We start from the raw sequence: 21,723 nt of genomic DNA, 5'->3' as shown, positions 1-21,723 counted from the left end.
AGAATGATTATATTATAGACTGCTATGTATCATAGATATGTAATGTATATCATATATATATTTTATTTTTTTTCAAAATAATATTTGTATTATATTTTTTCAATTACAAATAAAAAAGTTCACTTATTTAATCCTACTACAGTTTCTTAAAATGTAAATATTTTGTTTAATTTAAACTATTAAAATAAAAGGTATGTATTAAACAATTAATACTTTATATGGTAATTTTATATTTATTTGGTACAATAAAAAATCACTTTTTTTCCTTTTTATTGGCTGCTAAAGCCTTTGTATCTTTTTTAACTTTCTTCTTTAATCTATAAAAGGCATCTGTCCTCAATTTATTTCTGATCTGTCTTGCTTTTCTTAGCTTAAAACGATCAAAATCACTAAGTTGTAGACGCTGAAATAGATGAAAAACATGTTATTTAGTGTTCAAAATATAATCACTTTTCCATTGTTGAAGACCATAAAAACAAAATAGAAGTCTTAATAAACTCTTAAACAAGAAATCCTTTATATGTTGCAACTTACTTTTTTCTTAGCTTCAACCTTTCTTGCCCACATGGTTTGTTTCCAAAGATCATTGATGTTCGCTGCTTCCCATGCTTTTCGTACAACATGGGTAGATCCAGTGTATGGGAAACGTATACGAAACTTAGTTAAATGAAGTTCATTTAACCTCATCTCACAACGTGGAACATTTGAAGCTGGACCATCCACCAAAACCTATGTACATATAATTAACACTGAATACATTGCTTCGAAAGTCCAGGATACATAATAATTAAGCATTTCGATATCAGTTAGAGTACACTGGCATCAATTAAATCAGCCGGCAATTCCTATCAAAATACTGGATCATCATTGTTATACTATTCATCTATGTTAGTGATAATAAAACTATAAAAGTATGCTATAATAATGCAAAATATTAAATATTTGTAATCAATATATAACGAAAGCAGTAATATATTTAAAAGATTATTTTACCCGATTTTGATCGATGATATCTACAATAGCAACAAGTTTACCCTCGTAAGGTCCATCGCTCACATAAGCGATGCGACCAGATTCTACGAATCTCTGGAATGGCTGTTTAACAAAAAGAAAATTTTATTATATTTTTATAATAATAAACGATCGTTGTGTTACAACTGATTTGTTGTTTCCATACACATATCTAATCGTTTGTAACACATAAACGCACCTACCATGTGGTTGGAAATTTTGATAAGTACAAGGTTATATCGAATAATATTTTATATCTTTTATACATTGTTAAAAAGTAAATTACGTAAGTTAGATCATGTAAAAAGTTTCTACGAAATATTTTTTCGTGAAGATGATGAATGAAATTTTTACTTGATACAATAAATTCTACGTATAATATTGCCAAGTATAAAACCACACTTTACTTACCATGGTTTACCGGAAGCGAAAGACCAATACAATCTATAACCGGATGAAGCGCTGACGGTACCAACTGCTAAAAGTAAATGGTTTCTATTTTAGATTTCAGTGAAAAATTTTATATAAATTCATGGTGATTTACACATAAATTACAAGTGAATGATATTAGTAAATGAAGCACTACTCTTTTCAATTCGATAATAATCTTTGCAATATCAAAACGGATAAAGTTTAGTAACACGCTTGATATGCATAGTGGAAAACAGCACACCTACTGGCGGAATAAAGTATTAAAAGCATTTCAAACTTTGTAGTTTGAATTGTAACGATAATTTAGTAACTGATTGCAAGAAAGGACAACAACAGTATTCGAATAGTGATACAAATAACAATTCTTTGAGGAAATAAAGATACGTAAGATTTAGGTAACAGCAATCATGAACGATACAAGGGTTGCAAAGAAGGAAAAGTGTCAACAGATACAAGTATTTGTTCGCGTCAGGTGAGTAATGATATTTTAATTCCCCGTTCATTCTGATAAACATATCTATTATTTATTTATATTTGATGTTTTCCTTTATTAGACCCATAAACGATTCAGAGAGAAACAATAAATCTAAAAACATAGTAGAAATTCTTAATAGTAAGGAAATAATAGTGCATGAACGTCCAAATGATAAGTTTTCTAAAAAATTTAAATTTGATAATGTATTTGGATCGTCTTCAAAACAGGTATAGTTTTTAATGATTATAAATATGTACTTAAGTAAAGAGGATATTTTATTGTATAATTTTTAATTAATAGATCGAGGTATATAATGTTATTGTTAGTCCATTATTGGAACAAGTTTTGGATGGATATACGTGCACAGTGTTTGCATATGGACAGACTGGTACAGGGAAGACATTTACCATGGAAGGAATTAATACTGACCCAAACTTTTATTGGCAAACTGTTAGATATTTTTTGTATAAATTTATTTACATAATATAAAAATATGTAGGTGTATATATGTAGATGAAAATATGTATACGTGTAATTGTAGGATTCATCTGCTGGTTTGATACCACGTTCTTTAAGCCACTTATTTGACAAGTTGCAAATGCTGGAAATACAGGAATACTCAGTTAGAGTAAGTTTTCTTGAACTCTATAATGAAGAGCTATTTGACCTTTTATCGCCTAGTAGTGGCGATGGATCAAAAATAAGGTACATGAGGAAAATTCTTTTATTATACTATACCTGTATTTTCATAAATCTTTATATTTAATATAATTTTGGACAGATTATATGAAGATGCATCGAAGAAAGGTGCTGTAATTGTACATGGATTAGAAGAAATGACAATTCATGATGTAAGTGAAATTTATAAAGTTCTTGAAAGGGGATCACAAAGAAGACAAACAGCTGCAACATTGATGAATACACAGTCTAGGTGATTATCTCTATCCTTTATTATTGAAAAACTATCTATTGTTCCTCTTAATAATTATTTTAAATGACTATTTATACATTTTCTATATGGGAAAATCTTATCTTCAACATTTGGATTACAATATATTAAGAATGTTTTCTTAATATTGAAAATTATTCTAGCCGATCCCATACTGTATTTTCAATCACTGTTCACATGAAAGAAAATACTATTGATGGTGATGAAGTTCTGAAAACGGGAAAATTAAACTTGGTAGATCTAGCAGGTAGTGAAAATGTTGGAAGATCTGGTGCTGCTGACCGAAGAGCAAGAGAAGCTGGTAATATCAATCAGTCTTTATTGACTCTTAGCAGGGTTATAACAGCCCTTGTTGAAAAAGCACCTCACATACCTTATCGGTAAGAAAAATAAGTATCCTATATATTTGTTACAATAAAAATAATATAGCTTATTATATTTTTTCATCTTACGCCACATAGGGAATCGAAACTTACAAGATTGCTGCAGGAGTCATTAGGTGGCCGCACAAAAACTTCTATTATTGCAACTGTATCTCCTGCTAGTATTAACATTGAAGAAATATTGTCAACGTTAGATTATGCACATCGTGCAAAAAATATTACTAATCGTCCAGAAGTAAATCAGAAACTTTCCAAGAGAGAGTTTCTTCAACAGTATTCGGAAGAAATTGAAAGGTTGCAAAGAGATTTATTAGCTACACGCCAAAGAACTGGTGTTTATCTTGCAGATGAAAATTACAAAGAATTGCAAGAATTAATTTCTCAACAGGCAAAAGAAATAGAAGAAAAGACTAATCATATAAAAGCACTTGAAAGAGTTATGCAAGACAAAGAGGTGCATATATTTTTATTATTTGTTCCTTTAACTTTATTATATTACCATTTTTCTTCTTTCTGTTAGAAAATATTTAACGATATCAAGATGAAAGATATAATTCAAAAGAAGGAATTACGTGAAGTCCAAATCAAACTAAATAATGTTGCAAATGCACTTAAATCGACAAATACTCAATTACAACAGTCCGCACAAGAACGAGATGAGCAAAAATATTTAGCAGAGAAGTATAAGAATACAGAACAGTCTTTACTGTCTCAAGCTCAAGCTTTGTTAAGTGTAGCAGATGTAGCAACTGAAGATTCATTTAAATTACATGACAAAATTAATCGTAAAAGGTATTTGTATTATTTATAATATTTATTATTGTATTATATTATACTTTTTCTTTTTTTTTTTAGTGAAACAGAGCGAACATTCCAAAATCTTAGTGAAAAATTTCGAAATAATGTTTCTGAATATTTGCAAGGTATTGAAAACGACGTCTCAATGTGTAGTCAGAAGTTAAAAGAATTTTGCACATCTATGAAAAATGAGCTTGGTAACAAAAACTTTCACAATATCATAAAATTCTTTTATTTTGTTGTACTTTATTTATTTAAAAATGAATGCACATCATATCTCATAGTAGTACTATATATTTTTATTTCTGTTCTCTTTATTAGCTGTAGTAACATCTGCTAGCTGTGAAAGTATTGACATAGCTATACACCAAATTTCGTCAAGCCTTCCTGATCAACACTTATCTGATGCTAATAATTTAACAGAAAAAATTAATGCAACTGTATGTGCTTGTTGATTTCTTTGAAATTAATTTTACTTTTACGTAATTTTTAAAATTGCATTAAAAGTTTTTAAAAATATTACAGTATTTAAATTATCAAAATTGGATACAAAACGAAATGAAAGATATAATAGATACAACAGAATTCGAACAAAAATTTATAAATGATATATCTCGGACATTGGCTCAGCATATTGATGATATAATTGATAATGAAATAATTAGGTACCTGCAATTTATAGGAGACAATGTATCTGAAAAATTAAAAGAAACTTCAACTCTCATCGACGAAATAATAGATTCTGCTTGTAGTTATCAATTTGAAAATTACAATCATGTGACAAAAAATATTGATGTCATTATGAAAGATGTTGATGAGATTTGTAAAAAGCAAGTATTTAGTGAAAAGCAACATTTATTAACAAAGGTATGAATAATATAATTTTATTACTCTACTATACATTTAAGTTTAAAAATTATTAAACCATTCTTTTATAGACGATGGCAGACGCATTTTCTCAATTTAGCGATTTAAGTAAAAGTTTGGAAGATCACCAGTGCACTGTAATTGACAAATGTAATTCCCTTAGTGAAATTTGTAGTACAATTAACGATCAAACAGTAAATAGTTGTAACGTAAATGTAAAAATAAGAAACAATTTGCAAGAACAGATGCAACGGAATATAAAACAAACTGCAAATGATGTTAATGCTAGAACAAAACAGGTAGTTTTAACATATGACTTATAATTTTTCGTTATTTTCAATGGGCAAAGTTTTAATATCTATAACGTGTACTAATTTCATTAACAGAATGAGGTAGTTGCAAACAGAATTAAAGAAGAAGGGAAATACCTAATGGATACATTACAGTCAAATACAAATAAGTGTTGTGATATATTGAAGCAATACAAGAATACTGTTGAGTGTAACATTAAAGAATTGCAACCAAAAGTGGATCTGGATAAGAATAAAACTTTATCGTTGATCAATGTAAATTTATAAAAAAAATGTCTATTTTTTGATATAATGAAATATTTAAAACTTATTTCAATGTGAGAAATATTATTTTTATAGGAACCTCATAGAGTAGTGCTAAGTGTGAGTAAAAAGCAAGCAAAATTAATGGAAGATATAAAGATTAATGTTTCTGAAGCTTCACAAGAAATATCAACGAAATTAGATAATCAAATAGAGGAATGCTGTCTGTGGAGTGACAACATTGTTGAACAATTGGAAACAACAGAAGATGAAATTGATAAATTTTTTAATGAGGATGTACAGCACGATATTCCAACAGGTATATTTCAATATTTTGAAATGAATGAAAGAGGAAGACACTGAATTACGTAATTACATTATAATGTTTCTAGGTACAACACCTGCTAGGAAAGAATTTTCATATCCTCGTCAATTTACAATAACATCACCACACGAACGACTAGTCCAACGATTTCGAGAAACTAAAAAACTTGTCGAAGCGATAGAAGATGTAAGTATGAATTATATGTTTTTGTCACGATTTTCATACATTAACTATTTTTAGGACGACGCAGACACGAGTGACGAAATGAGAATAAAGCAGATTGCTAATTCAACAGCACTATCTGATATTACACTTGCAACTTCTGCATTTGACAATACAATACTTGCTACTTCTACCATAAGTAATGATTTTTTGTCGAAGCATAGCGATTCGCAAAACTCTGTAGATTCTCAGGATGAAAATATTACATTAACACTGGATGCTTCTTCAATATTTGCGCAATCCCATGTTTAATCTGATGCATCTGTTTGCATAAGGGTGAGGATTTAATTATTTAAATCTTTATTTAAGTGTAGTGTTTTCTATAAGAAATTCGTTAAGTTATTATACTGACCACAGATTTTTTAAGCAGTTTACTTTTTTCTGACACGATTTAAATTAATGAGTTCTTTTTAACACGAATTAAATATATACAAAACACAGGTTTAACTTTTCAAAAATAAAAGTTTTTTTAACATTCATATCACGTTGAAAAACATTGTAGGGAAAAATAAAATAACAAATTTAATCCCATCCCTCTTTTGAGTGAACTTGCTTCTGCTGAGTCTAACTCTTCTATGCGTTTTCTGTATTTGTTTATTATTAATTTTAAAACTTATTAATTTACACTGACATTAAGGACGCAACAATTGTAGTATTTTGTTCGTGTTTAAAATGTCGAATCACAAATTTCATCATTACATTCATAATTAAATTCATTTATTTCGAGATGATATATTAAATCATTATTTTCAAAATTACGTAGCGACGCGAATTTCTGTGTAATGATCAGTAAAGGATATGGTTTCTTTTTGCAAAAACGAGATAATTTAATTTTTCGAAATATGGCACATAATTCTAAATATTACAAAGTATTTAAATTCTCTAGTCAAAAAATTAAAATATCTGAGTACATCATCGTTTAAAGTATTCACTGATTAAATAATATAGCTACAAAAGATAATTTATTTTTTCAAAATGTTACCTCTTAACTTCGGATTTGCCTTCGATGGTGTTACTGGTCTTATTCTAACAGGTATCGCTTTTGAGATATTTGTGGGTGGTTTAATTGTCGAGGTACAAGTAATTGTTGTGTTGAGCAGTTCCGATTTTGGAGAAGTACGTACTTGTTGATCCAGCAATGCAAGCCTTTCTGATTCCATTAAATTTCTAACATAAAAGATACGTAAGACTTATCGTTCTTAGGAGACACAGGTTTAAATTCAATATATATACTAAATAATAAAATAAAGTCATACCTATTTGCTGTATTAGAATCGATCGTAATATTTAGTTTATTTTCACTGTATTTTCCACTTGTTACAGCTTTCCGTTTTACGTCAGAGGGTTTTGACGACTTGGTATTAAAATTAGCGGATGAAGGAATGTAGAAGCTGCTTCGACGAATTTGGGATTTTGAATTATCTTTCTGATTTTTTATATTTGTTCGTGTTACAGATTTAGAAAGCGTTGATTCAATGCATCGCTGGATTTTTGGTGTTTGAATTACGTTTTGCGAAATCGTTTTTACTTGCGATTGTTGCTCAAGCATGAGATGACTGAATCTGGTCAAAGACTTAACGTTAGTAACAGTATCCGATCGAGTACTTTTGCAAGGGCTGATAACGACAGCTGGCATTATATTATCCGGTGCTGATCTCACGGACATAGCATCGTTATCTAATTCGGAAATAAAAAATTTGTTAATAACTGATAGATAGAACAGTACTATTCGTAAATTATATTTGGATCGCATTATATAGCAGAGAATTAATATATTTAAATATAATAAATCATGGTGCAATTAAATATCACATATTTACCGTGATTAGGTGATTTGTTCTTCGAAGTTATTGAATCTTTATCGACCAAAATTTTAAGAGCCTTTTCTAAACGTTGCTGTGCCTCTAATATGCAATCAGTTAGACTTTCAGCGTTTTCAATTTGGTTGTGTAGAGAAATGGGCTCCAAAGACTTGCATAATTCGGTGATCGGGGTGGGAGAACTTGTGAGTTTTGGAGGTGATGGTCGTGGTTCACCATCCAAACTTACAGTTTCAATATCCCATGTTTTTTGACGTTCCAAAACAGATTTGCTCATCGGTATAGAAGATGCCGTATGGTTTATAGACAAATCGAAAGTTGTATCCTTATTTTGGCTCTAACATTGTGGAATCAAGTTAGTTGACAAAGATGTTAACATCAAGTAATTTAAATACTCACTTTTGAATCGATGCTGTCTGTAGAACGATGTAATTCCGGTTGCGTGTGACTTCGTGTAACACCGATTTCTGTTTTCAAAATTTTTGATTCACGAAATTGATTACTGTTATGCGAAACGTCTAGATATGAATCCGTATTACGATTTACATCTGGTTCGCACATTATGATATCGAATAATTTATATGATACATCGTACAAAAGCTGGATAACGTCTTTTGGCAAACGCGGTAATAGATTGCTACCAGTTTCTTCCACCTTTTGCATTGAAACGGTGTCCTAAAAAAAGTGTTAAACTACTTTAGGAGATTATTCATGAACACTAAACATAAATTGGATTTTGGAAGAGAAATTGTTCTCTTTACGTACAGTACTTTTGCCAGGTCCGGTGCCACTAATGCTCCAAAAGGATGCTTCTTTGACATGATCGGGATTAGGACAGTGACATGTGATTCCTTCCAATTCTAAAACTGCCTTCATATTTGAAACATCACATTCCATTGTAATCGTAAGAGTTCCCTGTTCAGATTTTTTCTCGGCATCATTTTCGTGCTTTTTTTGAATTTCTGGATCATTATACTTTTCAAACGAGAGCAATTTAAATCCAACTGCTTGTAAAAAACTGGCTAACGTTGGCACGTCCGGTTTTGTCCGATGTCGAACATTGTACATTTCCTCGTTATTTGAATCATCGTGCGCAGGCACTCTGTTCAACCATTTAAGAATCGATAGATGAAATTTTCGTGATGCATTAGATTGAGGAACATTTTTATTGGTTTGAGTGCTCGTACTAATATCCATCTTCGAGAACCCGTAGAAAACTGAAGCAACAGAGGCGAACTATTCCCGGTTTTGTTTTGAAACTTTTTTTTTTGCTGGTAACAGAAATCGTAAGTAATGAACCCTTGTATTGATATTATGAAACGGTAGACTCTACCATTACATCGTAAACATTCAAAGTACCACTGAGGAAAGTGAATACTTTGACATATACATGTTTAATTTGAAACAAACATTTTTCATGCTTCATCCTAAATTAAATGCGTTCATAACCGTCATATCATATTAAATGCGTTCTTGGTAAGACATAATATGGTGAAAAATATGAAAACTGTCTTATAGTTTATTGCTTTATTCTATTTGCATAACTTTTTTACATACATATGATTTCATACTGTATGCTTTCGTATCATTTGAGCGCCACTCACAGTGTTACCGATTCAGCACAGGATATAGCCTTGATTTGCATTTTTACAAGCACACATGTACAATAAAAGTGTGGAAATTAGTAAGTTATGGATTATTATAATGTAAAAGTCGTATAGTAATGGTTCACATGATTAAATTGCAACCTTACGTAGGTGATAGAGGGTATATAAAAGGATTGGGTATTCCATGCGTAACTTCAGTCGCCGCTTGGACGCGGTATTGAGAAGATGTTTTGCGAGGGAGGAAGAATTTGCGAATCAAGAAAGAAGCATTGTAGCGACAAAAGCAACAAATTTTTCTGTTTGTATGCTGTTTTGGACAGTGACAGACATCATATTTGATAAAAAATAAAATAATACAACTTTCTCAAAATTATAAAATAAGTTACTTTCAATTTGTATAATATCATGGATACAGCGACCCATTTAACTAATTTTTCCTTCAAAACCGTATCCTTTAATAATTATTTGATAAGTTCTATATATTCACGTATTAACATTTATCTAAACGTTCTATCTTCAGGTAGAGTCGACGCTAATGTTACAATCTCATTCGAAGGATTTCAACGCGATCCATTAACATTCAGTGTGGGTAGCATTAACATACCGTGCGGTTGCGTCAAACGAAATTGCTGTCTTTTTTGTTCTTAAAAAAAGGATAATTTTATGAAAATGTCGATAAAGGTATTTCGTACGTAACATTTTTAGATGTATTTGTAGTATCATTTATAAATTGTATACAGTATTGCATAATTGCTGAATTATGCGTAATGTACTACAATAGAAAGTTTTAGAAAGTTACAGTTTTTCATTTTCATTACGATTCAAATATTTACATATTACAATGGAGATTTCTCCAACTGATTTTCACAGTTTCGTAGTCATTTACTAAGAAATCGAAGTCAAAACAGTCGTTGAACAAAGGAATTTGAAAAGGGAAATAACGGTAACCAAAATTAGCCTAATTAGATATTACAATGTACTATTTTGAAGTAGTAAAACATGCGATATGCTTAATTTCCATTTTGCCTTTTTTCTAGTTTCTATTCGGCCCGAAGGTAATTAAATATATAACTAAAAAGTCAGGAAAATTAGAAAGGCAGAAAGGGAGAGAGAGAGAGAGAGAGAGCGGAAGAGAGGGGGAGAGTGACAGAGAGAAAGAGAGACCGAGCGAAAGTAAGTAAGAAAGCATGCGAGCTCCTGTATTTTTATAAGAATAAATATCAGCTGATCATATGTATTAAATCAAAAGGCACTGCGACCAGAGATGTATGTATGCATATATGGATATAATAGACACGGCTGCGCGTATCAATGTAGAATTGGAAAATGTCGACAGGCGGCACCACTCTCGCTATTGCAGGCAACACTGCAGTCGCGCACGTGTATCCGTTGAGTGAATGACGCCACGCGGTCAGAGCCGGTTTTTCGTATGTGTGCGTGTGTTTCTTCCCTCTTCTTTGCCATTTTTACACGTGTATTAGACGCGTGCAGCTCTCTCGGTATGGTTGCTCGGCTCAGTACTTTTTCGGCTGTTAACGAGAAAGTATCTCACGAAGAATAGTTTGTTCGAGTGCGGGGAATACGGGACACGCGACATGCCGGATAAAGTCGCACCGGCCGAGAGGCTGGTTGTAAGGACCGCGAAAACCGCCGACAACGACAACGAAGCGGTGAAACTGAAAAAGGAACTCGGCCTGTTGGACGGTGTGGCGATTATTGTCGGAATTATTGTTGGCGCCGGGATATTCGTTTCACCGAAGGGTGTGCTGAAGAACAGCGGTAGCGTTGGCCTGGCTTTGATCGTCTGGATCTTTTCTGGCCTTCTGTCTCTGATCGGCGCATTATGCTACGCGGAACTGGGTAAGTGTTAAATATCAACCACATGTTTCGAACGGTAGATAACGCGAACATTTAATTTAGAATTTCCATGCAGTCAGTCGCGTTACGCTTGCATCATGATCTATGTGGGTGGGTGGCCGGTAAATCACCGCCAATAAGCGAATGTTATATCGTGGAAGAATAAAATGTATAATGTTTCTTTCTGCAGAATTTTTGCAGAAGGAAAATATAATTGATAGTTAAATGCAAAGTGAAAAGCGGAACTTCACCTCCTGTTCAATGATAAAGGCCAGTGTCAGCTATCGGTTATGCATAGAATTTATAATGTTGACATAAAGTGTACGCTGTTTCTGCTAAGGCATTACTATTTCGTAATGTGTAATGTACTTATCGATTATAAATTATATCGTAACATTTTACATGCAAAAGTTTAGTAATGAATTTATCGTTATTTATCATTTGCTCCATACTATTATCGTGTCTCTCAAGATGATTGTTTTTTCATCATTATTTTGCGAGGAAGATACAGTATACCTTTTGTTATCAATGTTACCGTGTTCTGATTATATTATTCATGTACTCGCAATGCTAAGCGCCTGTGTACAGACCTTTCAACTCTTGCATCATATTTTCTTTGAGTATATTTGAGTTAAGGAAGTAGTCTAAGAAAGTTATGCTTTATTAATTTTACTGCAGTATGTTAAAGTTAAATTCAAGCCAATTGTTGTTATATGCCTATAAATTACTTAAATGTTCTAAAATTACATACAGTACAATATATTTACATCCTTACAATATTTAGAATACAATTATAACTAGATCTTTTGTTGCTATCAATTCCTAAATTACTTTTAACAACTTAAACAGTCTATCGAATTTATAATGATCAATAATTCTTGATAAAAGATTGTTTTCAATGTTTTACAAATTGTTTAATAAAAATACAAATACAATATGCCCATATGTTTCAGGTGCCGCGTGTAGAGTGACGCAAGTATAGTTATGTACCTGCATGTATGTAGGACTCTTAGATGTTTTCGATACGTATCGATAAATCGATATAAAGCTAGTTTGAACATATTGAATAGTATGAACGGGAAAGCAATTATCTACGTATATATATATATATATACGAGTTTGACAATCGTAGAACTCTGTTATTGAGCGTTAAAGATGAAGTTTTACGTTCATCTTTACATAGGAGAAATGTATATCAAGGTCCATCGCGAGTCATTACTTAGGAATTAAATGTACGTGTACTTGGTCCATTTTCAGTCTCTGTTTTCTAGAAAACGAAGCCTTATTTAAGTTCTTCATATTAACTCCAGAATAATCTGTTAATACTAAATTTCTAATTAAATTGAACATTGTTTATCTATCCGGAAATAAGTACGACTCGGACAACGCGTAATCTATTGAACTTTGCTTGCGAAACTTCGAAGACATCGTTGCGTGATGATTGAAGAACACGTGCAGCTATTGTTACCAGTTTTCAACCGTTTTATCAATTACGGTCGTTCTAATTATGCTTTTGGTTCATCGTTCTACAAACTTTAATGCACATTGTGTTCCATAAAATTAATACTTTATACAGGATATTCTATATAACGTGTAGGCGTAACTTAGATGCTGTGAAATTGTTCGAAATGGTCATTTTTGGATCGAAAACAAGTCTCTAGACGCTTTTCATAGACTTCTGTATCCTTCATGTCCACATTCAATGCTCTAATTATCGAGGTAGCCAATTACGGATTATGATTAATGAATCGATTTTAATTTCTTCTAATTGTTTTCTGTACCGAATCAATCGTTCCACTAATGCCGCATCGTTCAGTGATCTGAACATATTTTGAAAATCATAAAAATAAAGAAAAAGAGGACAGTCGGAAATAATAAAGTACAGGATCGAGTTTTCAGAAGAAAAACAATGCGATAATTTCAGTTCGCGATGAGTCAGTTCGATGACTCGGTATTTGTAGAAATCAGAATGTTGATGCCATGGTATTTGTATTATCGCCGTCCCTCGGAAAGTACAGGGAAACTGTTTGAGACCCACACGGACAACGCGTGGAAATATTCGTTGAAAACGTTCAGTCTGCCAGATTATGTTCAATTATATGTATGTGGCTTAAAGAAATATAGAGCCGTAGACTCGTTTAAAAGTAATTTGGCACAGTTGATCGTGTTACATTCATAGATACTATGAAAGAGGATTCTAAAAACATTTGAATGCTCTCATCGTCAGTGAAAATGCACATAGTATGATGTTATGTCGTACAATAATATGTAAATGTACATTATATAGTATACAAAGTTAGATTCAGTATCAGTTATAGTTAATATCATATATTCTTCGACTACTATACTATGAATTCTACTATCGAAGAAGAAAGTGATAATAAAGTAATTTGTCATTACTAAAACATGATTAAATATCATATTTGCATTTACTTGATAGCATTTATTTTATCGCGATAACAGAGAATAGAATAAGAGAACAGTAAGCAATTTTCAACCATCAATATTTCTCTACGTAGTAATTCAATAATATTACACAAATTTTATCTCCGTTTCCGCTGATACTTACAAACGCATGATGCTGATCTTGAGAGGAATAATTTAACTTAATTGAAATGTGGCATGGCACGCGACCAATATGACATGATCCCTGAACTCTAAAAAAGGAGGTCAATGATACTTCATTAAATTACCAACGTGATTAATTGTAACGTAATTCAGTTGATTTCGTTGAATCATTTCATCTTCGTTAAAATCCCAGCTCATTGCTGTTGACATTACATTGCAACCTACGGATATAATACTGTTTAGTACATATTTCTAACACATTTTGAAACTCTGTTCTATTAGCAACACATATGGAACCCACGTGGGTCTTTTTTCATTTAATTCAGATGATAAATTAATCAAACAGATGAATGTATTTATAATGAAAAATTAATAATTTAGAAATTTACGTTCTACATTCGCTAAATAAATTCTCCTTCAGAAGCCGTTATTTAAACTGTAGTGAAAGGGTTTTCAGCCACAAAAGAAACCAGAGCGGTGAATATATGGTCTATTCATGCTCTATTTACGTGTACGTAAGGACCTTTATATTCATAAGCTTTTGTACCACTTAAAAGAGAAATAACTACCTGTTTACTGTCGGCCTACGTTCTATATTGCTAATCTTCTATGTGTATAATAATTAATTCTCCTGTTTCTTCAATTATTCCGGCTAGAATTATATATGATTCAGAATGAACATTTTATTTGTCTTTAAATAAGTACGTATCAATTTTTAGGTACCATGATTCCAAAGTCTGGAGGCGATTATGCTTACATTAGCGACGCTTTTGGACCCCTACCGGCGTTCCTGTACCTCTGGGTCGCATTGTTCATCCTGGTCCCAACTGGGAATGCGATCACAGCTCTAACATTCGCACAATACATCCTGCAACCAGTTTGGCCCGGTTGTGTGCCTCCATACGCAGCGGTTCGACTGCTAGCTGCTGTTATCACATGTAAGAAAATTTTCGTCAACTCCTCGAATCGATTGGTTCGCTGGTTCGCACGGACAAAGTAAAAAACGATACTGCGTGTGGCCTATACTACGCACATACGCAGTTACTTTTATTTTTTTAAACAAAATACAACAATTCCTTCGATCAACATTAATAAATCGACTTGTAATAATTGAATTTACACAGTGTTGTGTTACACAATTATCTGTTTTTTTTTAAATTAATCGTTATACAGCAAAGATACAAGTATTACATATTGCATTTTTAATACGTTTAATCTTTAGCAGATCAATTAACTTTGTTACTTCTTCAGATTCAAGTTACAAGATAACATGTACAAATATATCGAGTTGTTTGAGCTACTCTATCTATTGTTTGCTTTTTATAATCAGTAGTATTCTTAACGTATTATCAGCGTATTATGCTGCCGTTTAAAAGTAGAACGGTACGTTAATATGAATATCTTTCTAATTGCTGGAAGTAAGTTAGTCACAAAAGTTTTGGTACACGATCTAAATTTGTGATATTTAAGATATGTAAGGATTTAAATCATTCTAACAATGTTAGCTTATTTGTTTGTTTAAATTGGACGGATATCGAGAAAGCGATGGCAACTGATAAAATTCATCAAATTCATAAAATTGTTTACAGGTTTATTGACCGCCATCAATTGTTATAATGTGAAATGGGCGACCAGGGTGCAAGATATTTTCACAGGAACGAAGATCTTTGCCCTGATAATCATTATGGTAGCTGGACTGTGGTGGCTCTGCATGGGTCACACTGAAAATTTCCACCATCCCATGGATGGAACCAATACTGAACCCGGTTATGTTGCTTTGGCCGTTTATTCCGGCCTGTTTTCTTATTCTGGATGGAATTATTTGAATTTCGTCACTGAAGAATTAAAAGATCCTTACAAGTAATTTATTACTATTTGCATAATAATTTTTTACATCGGGACCACAGGTGAAAAACATGATAAATCCATTCTTGTTGATTTTCGGATTTCTATCCTACCAGTAAACTGGATGTTTATACATTCGTGACAAAATTATGTTGCGTAAAAGAGCCACAAAGAATAGGTTCGTGATATTTTTCCTCTGTGATCTTCATTTCATAATTTTCGTTTCTGCGATTCACTTGACACATATTTATTTCTTTCTCGATAAAAAGAAAATTTTGTATATACGTAGTAACTACAAACAGTATTGGCCATATTTTCTAAACGGACATTTTTCTGTCAGCATTTTACATTTCTATATTCCATATACAATAGTGTACCAATACTTTTTGTGACCATTATAAGTTAATAATTAATTTCTATGCATTTTGTCTATCGTTTCCAGTGTAACAAAACACTGAAGAATACTAAAGACTTATAAAATAGAAAGAATCAGTGAATTCAATGCTTTAGTATCATCGCGAACAAAGACTTTTGTAGATCTCAAAGAGTTATATTTGAAACAGAGTAAAGATGGCCCATCGGTGAATGATCTTTACATATAAACGCGGTTTATATTTAAAACATGTACCAATTTTGTGTATTTTTGCGAGTCAATCCTTCGATATAATTGTCTCATATTGCAATATCCTGTATTTGTGTAACAATAGCTAAACTAAATGTTCATAATTGTAATGAACATATATATGCGCGTACAACACTTAATTAACATTTTTACAGGAATCTTCCAAAGGCAATTTGCATATCGTTGCCGCTCGTGACTGTGATTTATGTGTTAGCGAATATCGCTTACTTCGTGGTGTTAACGCAAGATGAAATTCTTGCATCGAATGCTGTTGCTGTCGTAAGTCTTTATTTTCTTTTTTTTTTTCTTAATTTATTTTCTGAATGGTTGACAAAAATCGATTTTTCGAAAGCACTGTTATTCGACATTTGATGTGATTCTTAGAATATTCTTATCTATAACATGTGCTGTTTTCAAGAACAGAGAGCAGTTGCGAATGATAATGATAAAAACAGATATTTGATTGATTATTGTATCCTTTCGTAGAGGATTTAGTATCTTTTCATTCTGTCCGCAATGTAGACCCCCACACATTTCTAGGATGAACGCAACGAAGTTCTTAAGTGATTGTCCACCTTCGTGCTCTTATGCACTCGATTTCGACAAATCCATTTCTACTGTGGCCGTATCGTTATAAACTGAACGCTCTTTATCAAATGCAAAAATTGTATCGCTCTTAATTTAAATATGCACCACATGCACATGTGTTTGAGAAAAGCTAATTTGCGTTGAAACATTTGCCGAATGCTCCCACCTAACACGTGTTTGTCAGCAAAAATTTATTGACGTAATAGATATATCATTTAAATGATGGATTCTAGTGCTTTACGAGATATTAACGCAGACACATAACTGAATAATTTTAAGTGATGAATATAGTGGGTGTCTTGCGAAACACTAGAACATCTTATGCACTTTTATTATTATTTTTGTTATTATTTTCTTCCGAAAACGAGTACCATTCTGCCATTCTTGATTTTCACTTTTATTTTGTCTTCTACAATCGCTCCTTTCACTTCGTCTCATCTCTTGGTACATTCTGTAGAGACAAGAAGACAGCAGGTTTTCAAACGAATTCGATTGACGTAACTCAGGATGGTGTTTGCGGGTTGAGTATAATTTCTTGATTTTTACATTTGTATTGTGTTCCAGACTTTCGGTGATAAATTGTTGGGTGTGATGTCTTGGATAATGCCGTTATTCGTGGCCTGCTCAACCTTCGGGGCATTGAACGGAGCAATTTTCGCATCAGCCCGTTTGTTTTTCGTAGGAGCTCGTAATGGACATCTGCCTACCGCTATTGCTCTCATCAATGTACGAAATTTAACGCCTATGCCATCGCTCATCTTCCTCGTAAGTTATTTATCTCATATCCATAATTTATTATGTACGTTCATTGCTGTCCACTCTTTGTTTCATTCTCCTTGACAAAAGTATCATTGACTCAACGTGGTGAAACAACTGTACGTGACAACTGTCTGAATTATGTTGGACAGTATCAGTTTTTCCAGAGAAACTTGCAGCTTAAACTGTTTATACTGTTTAAAGTGTCGAAATAAAGAAGAGGGAATGAAAGATCGGATTAAAAAAGAAAAAGAAAATTTCCTCTGTTTAAACTTGAGAAGTTTATGTACACGCTCCTAGCTTCAGTATTAGTAATACACACGACAAAAGATAAGATTGTTATTGATTGGCATATGTGGATTAAGTTAACAGAAGTTACAGTTCAATTATCACGAGCAATATTTGTCTGAACTATAATAAGTTAATTCTTTTTCTAATATTTCAAGTGTTAGCTAATACTGATTATAATTTGTTTGCTCAAGTAATCGGAGGAAGATTAGGGCATCGTTTAGACTAATGAATCGGAGCTTTGATAACAATCATAATGATATCGTTAATCTACATGTTATTCGTAAAATATCTTCCACTTTTGTTTATTTTTGTACAATTATCATAAGGAGTAGATGAAATAATAAGGGAATACGACTGTTATTTGAGAGCAACAAATTGAACCTTTCATTCTGTTAACGGTCTCTTTGAGCATCGATTATGACAGTCCTTTGAATGAAATGTATATGTGTATGTGTGTGTGCACACGTTCGTGAGAATATGTATGATTCACAGTACCTATTCAAATTTTTAATTAAATTGACCGGGACGTCGTGGTTAAAATATTCGAGTTTCACTTGGACCATTAATATAACTAAATTTTTCTACCATCATCGAAACTTCATTCTGGTGCTATTAGAGTATATTGAATATGTGAACGTAATTCGATTTGATAAATGATAATCGATAAAGTACAAAGGTTTAATTTTTTTTTCTCTCTGTTGTGCTCGCAAACTGTGTGGTTCAAGCGTTAAATTATAATTTCCGTTTCTAGTGCATTATCACCCTGGCACTTCTGATCATAGAGGATGTCTACGTGCTAATCAATTATGTCAGCTTCGTTGAAGCACTATTCACCACGCTCTCGGTATCTGGTCTCCTCTGGCTTCGCTACAAAAGTCCCGATCGCGAAAGGCCAATAAAGGTATGTAGATCTTTTATACCGCAGAAGAAAATGATATTGCCTGATAATAAAAAAAGAACGAAATCATAAAACACTTCATAAAGAAACAATTTCCACTTGAATAGATATTTCAAATCATTTACATTAGCTTCTGAATAATGATGGTTGCGATAATAAAATGAATGCCACATTTGGATAAGGTTTTTTGTGTGTATCATAGTGAGACATCGTTATCGATTCTTATCTCTTACGGAATACCTCCCATTTTAACATCACTTTGTGTTTGATAAGAATCCATGGAAAATGGAACAAAAGTGTTAATGCTATAAAATACAGTGAATCATCAACATCTATAAAAATAATTTTTAATCATTTCTGTTGTTCTATTAAAAGTTTCTTATCTACTTCATAGTGGATAAAATCGTACTTTCATGTTTAACACAAAGAAAATCTTTAATGCTGTGATATTTTGAGAGTTCGCGAATAAAAATTGAAAATTATTCTATTTCAAAGTAAAAAAGCAGTAAGAAATATTATCTAAAGTAAAGTATTAACAAATTAATATTTTGCGATCTTATTTCAGGTCTCGATTTTATTACCAATTATATTTTTCGTAATTTGTGCTTTCTTGGTGACATTTCCTTGTTACGTGTCACCATGGGAAGTGGGTATTGGAGTGATAATCATCTTATCAGGTATACCCATGTATTGGATATTTATTCACTGGCAAAAGAAACCTAAATGGCTTGTGAGATCGTCTCGTAAGTATTCGCTGTTTGTTGCGGCTTTTGTGTTTATTTTTAGCCACTGAAATTAAATCAAATATATTCATTCTACTTGGATGATTAAAATATATTGCTTCTTATATTTATTTTCTCAATGTTGCTATTTTTAGTATTCTTACTATGGCAAGAAGTAAAACGAACTTTTTTCAGATAATTTCAACATGATTTGTGCAAAATTATTCATGTGCGTGCAAGAGGAAAAAAGCGATTGATGACCAAGTGCTCTTCTTTACCATAATGTATAGTTTTATATGCAAATGTGTACAGTACGAATGTGTGCTACGTTAACAACGTTGATTTGTTCATTTATAAATTCTAGTGATAAGTTTTAACAACGATGGTTTCGTTGCAAACGAGAAATGTTTAATGAACAACAAATAATCATATGGTTTCAAACGCAACTAGGCATAACATTCCAATGAAATTTACACATTACTCTTCGCAGAATATATAAATGAACGAATCGTTTAACTATATTTAAAAAGTGTATTTTTATACACGTGTGCGCGACAATCCGTGATTTTCATTGACATCACATTAATTATATCAACTAATAGACTCATCAATTATATGCAATAATATTTGATATTGATTTACACTCATAATAATTATATAGTATAATTGCAAAGCATTAGGCTCACAAATTTGTTCATTAAAGATTTCATTGATAACATTCTAGATGATGTGTGTGTCTAAAATTATAAGACTGCAGATGGTGTTCGTTTCATAATCGTACGCGAAAGCCGTCTTTATGCATTCGTCAATATTAATTTCTACTATACAAAACATTCATTGGTGCACACAAAACTATTTAAGTTATAATCATACTTCGTCTTAGAAAGATTAAACTAATGTACACGTCAAGTGTACATGCATAATAATTGTAATATAAGTAATGAAACTCCATACGTTAAAAATATTTAATTGTACATACATAGAAAATGAAATATTACAAATTATTTATCTGTTCGGCAGATAAACATGCTATTCGCATTGTCGATAAACCAGTAGTCAATAACTTTTACTAGACATCCATTTTGCTCGTTATTCTTTGCTGATGATGTTTTTACTTGTAAATTATTTATAAAATACTAGAAAATATGGTCTCCTATTGTGCTCAGAAAATACACTTCATAGATATCAGATTATCGCAGAACTATAGAATGTTTTTTTTTTTCTTTTTTTTTCACGAATGTATGTCTCTGTTGTATGACATCTCTGGTCATATTATGCATTTAAAAAGTAGAAAAACATTTTTTAAGGAAGATACTTTATATCGCGTATTACTGTGTCGAATATTTTGCGTCATAATTTAATTTAGGATATAAGTAATCTGTAAGATATGAAAACCGAAATATGTAATTTTCTGCGCGCCAAGTTATGCCTTTGTGGGAACAGCAAGTTTTGGAAATATTTTCAAAATGTCTTCTATACCCTACAAGCAATTAATTAATGACGGTAAATGTGTTCAAAAGAAGCGACTGATGACGTGCCTTGCATGTCGTACATGCATAATAAAAACTATAACAGAATTTTGTAAAACAACTAGAGTCGTGTTTGTAACATGTACAAATTAAATATAGACATTCTTTTTTAACGAAATACAGTACTGTTAAACGGTTCGTTATTAATTTGAGCAGGGTTCATATCTTAACATCTTAAATGAGTGAAAAAAATATATAATTATGTTTGTAAACTAATTATTGATATTAATGATTAATAGCTTCCCTAAAAATTTTACATAAACTGTAATTCCGAATTCATTTTATACAGACATTTTTCTCATTTCTCTAACCGTGTCTCGCACTGTGTTGTACTAACACTGTGTTATGCAAGGGCTTATTATGCTTGGAGCTTAAGATTAAATTATAAAATATGTACGCACAGTATTCAATATGGAATAAAGTGTATTAACTACTTATACACGTACAATCTCGTTCCTTTGATACAGATAGGTACAAACAACATAAAATAGGCATAAAATATTTTAAATGTACATTCAGTTTATAACACAAAATTTTGATCATTATTATTACTACAACATCTAATTTCATGATATTGTGTACAATATCACAACATTGTACTAAA

The 21,723-nt window shown here is 31.8% G+C and overlaps 4 protein-coding genes across 5 annotated transcripts; 2 read left to right on the top strand and 2 right to left on the bottom strand.

Annotated features, from left to right (window-relative positions):
• Positions 1-210: 210 nt before the first annotated feature.
• On the bottom strand, positions 211-1,519 carry Rpl14 (ribosomal protein L14). 2 transcript variants are annotated; one of them, XM_076893617.1, is made up of 4 exons: positions 1,423-1,519; positions 994-1,095; positions 535-729; positions 211-403 (listed from the first exon to the last, which is right to left on the bottom strand). In XM_076893617.1, exons 1-4 carry the CDS (start codon positions 1,423-1,425, stop codon positions 254-256), a joined length of 450 nt encoding a protein of 149 aa, XP_076749732.1. In that variant the 5' UTR covers positions 1,426-1,519; the 3' UTR covers positions 211-253. The 2 variants fall into 2 exon arrangements, with proteins under 2 accessions (XP_076749732.1, XP_076749733.1); XM_076893618.1 differs by lacking the exon at positions 1,423-1,519 and adding an exon at positions 1,215-1,238.
• A 235-nt stretch (positions 1,520-1,754) lies between these two features.
• LOC143422698 (kinesin-like protein Klp61F) lies at positions 1,755-6,316 on the top strand. The gene is made up of 16 exons (XM_076893521.1): positions 1,755-1,915; positions 1,998-2,145; positions 2,219-2,368; positions 2,460-2,623; positions 2,700-2,849; positions 3,011-3,247; positions 3,329-3,704; positions 3,771-4,042; positions 4,106-4,245; positions 4,370-4,488; positions 4,574-4,915; positions 4,987-5,214; positions 5,302-5,481; positions 5,566-5,788; positions 5,862-5,980; positions 6,035-6,316. Exons 1-16 carry the CDS (start codon positions 1,851-1,853, stop codon positions 6,266-6,268), a joined length of 3,147 nt encoding a protein of 1,048 aa, XP_076749636.1. The 5' UTR covers positions 1,755-1,850; the 3' UTR covers positions 6,269-6,316.
• A 631-nt stretch (positions 6,317-6,947) lies between these two features.
• Positions 6,948-9,481, bottom strand: LOC143422673 (uncharacterized). Its single transcript, XM_076893475.1, has 7 exons — positions 9,441-9,481; positions 9,170-9,263; positions 8,602-9,072; positions 8,236-8,511; positions 7,837-8,173; positions 7,273-7,693; positions 6,948-7,183 (listed from the first exon to the last, which is right to left on the bottom strand). The coding sequence occupies exons 1-7, from the start codon at positions 9,479-9,481 to the stop codon at positions 6,979-6,981; spliced, it is 1,845 nt and encodes a 614-aa protein (XP_076749590.1). The 3' UTR covers positions 6,948-6,978.
• Positions 9,482-10,797: 1,316 nt separating this feature from the next.
• Positions 10,798-20,766, top strand: Mnd (L-type amino acid transporter minidiscs). The gene is made up of 8 exons (XM_076893582.1): positions 10,798-11,303; positions 14,588-14,806; positions 15,458-15,728; positions 16,491-16,614; positions 17,488-17,688; positions 18,722-18,871; positions 19,434-19,611; positions 19,786-20,766. The coding sequence occupies exons 1-8, from the start codon at positions 11,039-11,041 to the stop codon at positions 19,845-19,847; spliced, it is 1,470 nt and encodes a 489-aa protein (XP_076749697.1). The 5' UTR covers positions 10,798-11,038; the 3' UTR covers positions 19,848-20,766.
• Positions 20,767-21,723: the final 957 nt, after the last annotated feature.

This window comes from Xylocopa sonorina, chromosome 4 (assembly GCF_050948175.1).
Source record: "Xylocopa sonorina isolate GNS202 chromosome 4, iyXylSono1_principal, whole genome shotgun sequence".
Taxonomy (NCBI): domain Eukaryota; kingdom Metazoa; phylum Arthropoda; class Insecta; order Hymenoptera; family Apidae; genus Xylocopa; species Xylocopa sonorina.
Note: the sequence above shows the minus strand (reverse complement) of the source record. Positions and strands in the feature narration are given on the sequence as shown.